The 6,000-nt window shown below is 45.4% G+C and overlaps 1 protein-coding gene across 2 annotated transcripts in view; it reads left to right on the forward strand.

Moving 5' to 3' along the window:
- LOC135826532 (high affinity cAMP-specific and IBMX-insensitive 3',5'-cyclic phosphodiesterase 8A-like) overlaps window positions 1–6,000 on the forward strand; it is a gene marked incomplete in the record, with an annotated part of 33,317 nt that overhangs the window by 17,794 nt on the left and 9,523 nt on the right. For both annotated transcript variants that reach the window (XM_065339141.1, XM_065339140.1), the window contains 6 exon segments: window positions 314–403; window positions 828–920; window positions 2,023–2,059; window positions 3,003–3,168; window positions 3,395–3,488; window positions 4,109–4,213. In XM_065339141.1, coding sequence (XP_065195213.1) covers window positions 314–403; window positions 828–920; window positions 2,023–2,059; window positions 3,003–3,168; window positions 3,395–3,488; window positions 4,109–4,213 — 585 coding nt within the window.

Consider the following 6,000-nt stretch of genomic DNA (forward strand, 5'->3'; position numbering starts at 1 on the left):
AAATTTTGGCCGCAACAAATTTTCGGCCAAACATGACCAGGCCGAAAATAGCCGAAAATAAATATGCGCCGAATATTTGTTGACTTGCAGTACACTAACAGGAATGTACACTCACTGGTAGATTCACTACGTCCACTCTTGCATGGAGTCTCTTTTACAGGCGAATGAGACTCATGAAGTGTAAGCCCAATAGGACGTCAAAAGTAAAGCAAAGAATATCAACTAAATGTCATAGCACAGATGAGTCAAGACTCATGAGTGATTGTAACCTATCTGGTGTGCTGTTTGCTTGCTTGCTTGTTTGCTGGCACAGGCGTGCGAGTTTGCTACCAGTTTAGTGGATCAGTGCAAGAGAAATGCCAGCTTACACGCCATGGTCGAGGGACATAAAGACACCATTTTGGTAAGCACTATCCTCTTTCTTCGTGTTAGAAATGCTTGTGTGTGTGTGTGTGTGTGTGTGTGTGTGTGTGTGTGTGTGTGTGTGTGTGTGTGCGTGTGTGCGTGTGTCGGATGTGTCTGTGTGTTCCTTCAGCTCATGTTTGTGTATGCGCCGCTACTTTTGTTTATTTTGTTGCTGTCGACTGTACTGATGCTGTCTCTGCTGTTGTGAATGGCTGTACGCTTTTTCTGCTACTACTGCTGCTGCTGCTTTGTGCTGTTTCTGCTGGTGCTGCTGATGTGCCTGTGACTGTGCTGTTGCTGCTGGTGCTGCTGATGTGCCTGTGACTGTGCTGGTGCTGGTGCTGCCTATGTTGCTGTGGCTGCTGGTGCTGCTTCTTCTTCTGCTGGTGCTGCTGGTGCTGCTTGTATTGCTGTGCTTATAGGCACAGATTCAGGAGAGACGGAGCACGTTTCGTCCGGCATGTGTGCCGTCCCAGGAGTCTGATCGGCCCGATTTCGTCAATAACTTTGTGTCGGTGAGTAGGGCAATGCTGCACTTGTTGCGGGCATACATGCATGGATATGTCTACTTCTTAGAAATTTCCAGTCCACGTGTTGTACTTACTGGTGTGTTGCTTTCAATAGAAATTGAACGATTACAACATCGATTATGTCATCAAGTGCCACCATGGTTTGTGTGGAGCGGCAAAGTAGTGGCACAAGGATTGGCTTGCCATTCCCGATGTCATATCCAATTTCATACCTGCAGTACTGTGTGCAACTCTATACAAACCGGGGATGAATTTACTGTCATGTTTATGCATAGCAATTTTTGCTATGCAAAATCTCAATTGTGGCGTAAGCTACAGAAAGCATGGATAGCCTGTACATGTATGTATGGCAGTTTTCTGCGTGTCACTGTGATTTTTGAGTAGCAGTAGATCGATTTTGCGTAGCAAACTGCGATGCGATACCAGATAAGTTCATCCCTGCAAACTAACCTTGCATTCCTTATGAAGCATATGTGATGATCTCATTCAATCTGCCGACAGGGCTGTTTCGTCCTTTGTGGACTCATCAGCGCAGCACAGAGGAAGTGAGGACGAACCTGACGGCAATGAAACATAAATTTTCCAAAGCCAGATCTAAACCAGGCCCGAACGTACCTTGCCAGCGTGCTCAAACTGACAAGTCAGTGAGCTCTGCATAGCGCAAACAGCAAAGGCACTACCCCACACAAGGGTGCTCAACTGCTACAAGAGCAGGAGCAAAATACTCAACCCCTACTAGTACATTGTCTGTCTTTCTCCTTTGTTGTCTCGATCATTATTATTTTCTTTTGTCTTCTTCTTCTCCTCTCTTTGTTATGGTCTATCAGTAGGTGCATTCTGTAAAAAAAATCTGTGGACAGAACTGTTTCGGGATGATCTCATTCGTGTACCCTCTTTAGATGTGTGATGGTCATGATTTAATGTGAAACTCTTTGTTTGTGTGTGTGTGTGTGTGTGTGTGTGTGTGTGTGTGTGTGTGTGCGTGCGTGTGCGTGTGTGTGTGATTGTGTGTCTGCGTGCGTGCGTGTGCATGCTGATTTCTGTTGTCGTTGTTTGCATTTGTGCATGCGCTTTCAACACCCACTAGTCTGATCCATCACCACCGAAGACTGCTAACTTGTACCGTAAGCACCACTACTTCTCAAATGCATTTCAGCACACGAAGCACAGAAGCCATATAATTTTTCGACTAGGCCTTTCATTCCTTGTTAATCACCATTGTATTCGACCTGAAGAGTAATGGAATAAAAGGCCTAGTCAGAAAAATCATATGGCTTCTGTGCTTCGTGTGCTGATTTGCTTTCCTCCAACCAAAAAATCTATTCAAATGCATTTCTACCTACATGTATACACATACCGTATCTTTCTCCTGGTTATATTTATTTTTTTTTTTATTCCAAGCAATACATGGCTGGGGTAGCCAATGACCACTTTGCGTGGCGATTGCAGAGTTTTTATAGCCAACCACGGTTGTATATTACGTACAGTAATTAGGCACCCCCACCCCGCACCATTTTCAGGTCTCCGTCATGAAGTTTTCAGTGTTTTCTATCGAGTGGTAAGTCGCGCTCGATTGGTAAATCGGACCCCCTTCTTCTAGGTTGGGGGGGGGGGGGGGGGACAGTTTCACTAAAGCATCGTGGTGTTCTAGCCATGACCTGGATGTCCTCAAAGGCTGCTGCAGTTGAGAGCTATGAATAGGCTGTTGTGCACACACTCGCTGACTCCTTGCCAATTTCTGAATTCCTAGTACCTCATACACCTTATATTTCATTCACCTTCATATCGTTGGGCCTAGTTCCCGTTTATTGTGCAAATTAAAATCAACCAACCAACATATACATGTACTACTACTAGTAGCTGCATAACTCTGCTGAATTTTCTCTGTTGCTGCCAATTTTCTCCATGACTTGGTGAAGTTAGGCTGCACTTTCACTGGTGTTGTTTGCCAGCGAACATTACGACCCATTGCTCTGACATACACAAACACTCTTTCTCTCTCTTACCGCTGTGTGCGTGTGCATGTGTGTGGCCACTTGCATGTGTGTGTGTACTTTGAATTCACAGACAGCTTGGCTTCTCGATTTGGCGTCGCATTTGAGCAGAAGACGAGTTGGGCAATGTATGATGATGAGGTGCGGGGTCTGGCAGCGCAGGCTCACCAAGCACTGGATACTCGCAAGAACTGGGAATGTGATGTGCTCTTACTGGAACAGGTCTCGGAGTCTCATGGGTAAGCTAGCCTGCTTTCTGTGTGGGGGTGGTGGGTGGGTGGTGGTGTAGGTTTGTGTGTGTGTGGGTGGGGGGGGGGGGGGGGGGTAGGTTTGTGTGGGAGCGGGGGTGTAGTTTTTGTCTTGTCGATCGTATGCTCAGGCTGCGTAACATGCTGTCAACTGATCAACTAAAAGTGTGTGTGTGTGTGTTGTTTGCACGTCTGTCTCACTCTCTCCATACCCCAGCCCGCTCTTTCTGATTGGAATGGCAATCTGTCGGGACTTCAATGTCTGCAAGTTTCTGAAAATCGGTGAAGATGTGCTAGCCCGTTGGTTGACGGTAAGCGCTCTCTCTCTCTCTCTCTCTCTCTCTCTCTCTCTCTCTCTCTCTCTCTCTCTCTCTCTCTCTCTCCTGCTCTCTCTCTCTCTCTGTCTCTCTCTCTCTCTCTCTCTCTCTCTCTCTCTCTCTCTCTCTCTCTCTCTCTCTCTCTCTCTCTCTCTCTCTCTCTCTCTCTCTCTCTCTCTCTCTCTCTCTCTCTCTCTCTCTCTGTGAAGTCAAGAAGGTAGTCTGTGTACTATGTTGAGTTGCTTGTCACATGACAGCTACTGTCAAACCGGGAATTTTCAGTGGTGTGATATTTTCGGTATTTCCCAAAATCAACGGTTCAATATCGCGAAAATTTCGGTAAACCAGTTTTCCAGATCCAACAATGCATCTTGCACACTGTGTGGCATGGCATGGTTGAATTTTAGGTCGCGTTTTATTTTAGGTAAAAGTCACCAGTACTGAAGTTATTGAAAATAAATCTCCACCGAAATTTTCCGGTTTTACAGTCCCATGTAGATACCCAATTAGCAGTCTAACGCAGCGTGCAATGCTTCCCGATATTGCATTCTTCGGGTGCACTCGGACCGGTCGTGTTATAAATGATGTAATGTTATGCTGCCATCTGTCTTCAGCTAATGGAGGCACACTATCGTCCTAACGTAGCGTATCACACATCGACACATGCCGCTGATGTCCTACAAGCGGCCAGTTACTTCATGGCCATGGATAAGATGCAGGTGAGTTCTTGGAATCTCAATCTCCCTCTTCTCTGTCTCTCCCCAGCTTTCTTAAACTCGGATGTTGAGCCAATAGTAAAATATAGAGAAAGGAAGTTATGAGTAACTGTCCACCACTGTAACTAGATACTATAATATGAACAGTCAGACTCTGACTATTGATAGTATCTAGTTACAGTGGTGGACAGTTACTCATAACACGTAACCATTCTGTTCCTTTCCTTTCTCTATATTTCTTTAGACAGGAAAAGGACATACCGGTATGGATACGAGTTAAGAGTAACTCTCCATCACTGTAACTGGATACTATAATATTATACAGTCAGAAAGTGCAATAACTAGGCACAAAACTGACAAGAGTACTGAGACATTCGACGTCCTGACACCTACTGTAAAACGACAAACTTTCGCGGCGGCTAAATTTAGCGTTTTGGCAAACTGGACCAGTTAGCGGCGATTAATTTTAGCGATTTTACCTTCCACTGAAAATCTTCAAGAATGTTATTTTACGAAGTCTAAGGCTATGATCGTTTGATCGGATCCAGATCCAGATCCAAATCTCAGATCCGTCGGATCCTTCAGAATCAACCGAACACTTTTTTGCGGACCTTGGCTGTTGCCATGTTGACGAAGTAAAAAATGGCGCTGACAGGTCACCCAAAAAAGGCACAAGTCGTACTGATCGCCCGCGTCGTACGAAAAGTCAACAAAAGCCCACTAGACGTACGACAATGAGTATAAAAATGATTTTTACCCACCATATACGCACAAAGGTCACATTTGGATCAGATGGATCCAGTCAACCCTGCTCCCGGGGCAGGGTTGCTCGGATCCAAATCCGAAGGATCTGGATCCGGATTCGACCAATCGATCATTGCAGATCCAGTGGATCCGATGGATCTGGATCTGGATCCGACCAAACGATCACGGCCTTGGAGTGCTGGGACGCAGAGCGCACGAAGAATGAGAGAAGAAATCAAAGAATGAAAGAATGAATCAAGGAATCAAAGATAATCATAAGGTGAGTACTAGTACTGCAAGAAAGGATGGCGTTTTCGAAGAGGGATCATCGGAAGGCTTTCTCTTCGAACTGCTGAGCCACTGCGATACTAATGGCGATAAACTTCAGAAGACTTCTTCGCGCAGTACAACACTAAAATCTACGCAACAGCAAGCTGGCCAAACACTCTCCACAACACTGAGACATTCTCCAGTCGATCGTTTTATTCTCTTCTACAATTCTGTTCAAGTCGCCGTACTCCAACGACAACTTGGAAGACTAGTGTTGGTACGTAACTTTCAACAGCTGCGCGCTTTGGACTTTAGCCGTGCAAGCATCGATCAGCGCTAGTCCAGAGTCTGTGCAGTGCATGTACAGACAGTGCAAGCATCGATCATCGACGCATCGCGTAGTACATGATTGTACAAATTTCTTATTCGCGTGTCAAACTTTCGCGATTCGGCTCTGCTCGTGAAAGTCGCGAAAGTAAATCGCTCGCGAAAGTTTGTCGTTTTACAGTAGCTTCAACACATCTCCGTAGCGCTAACCGACAGCCTTCCAACTTGGAAGGTTCAAGGTTATAGAAAGACCAAAGAGGGGAAAGTTATTGCACTTTCTGACTGTATATAATATCCAGGTCAGTGATGGAGAGTTACTGTTAACTCGTAACCATACGTTCTTTTCCTTTCTACATTCATTTCTTTATCTCAAATTAACTGTAAGAAATGATCTGTAAAGGTTCTTGATGCTGATGCTGCTAGTGCATGTGCTAGTCCTGCTGTTAGCT

Source organism: Sycon ciliatum, chromosome 10, assembly GCF_964019385.1.
Source record: "Sycon ciliatum chromosome 10, ocSycCili1.1, whole genome shotgun sequence".
Classification (NCBI taxonomy): Eukaryota; Metazoa; Porifera; class Calcarea; order Leucosolenida; family Sycettidae; genus Sycon; species Sycon ciliatum.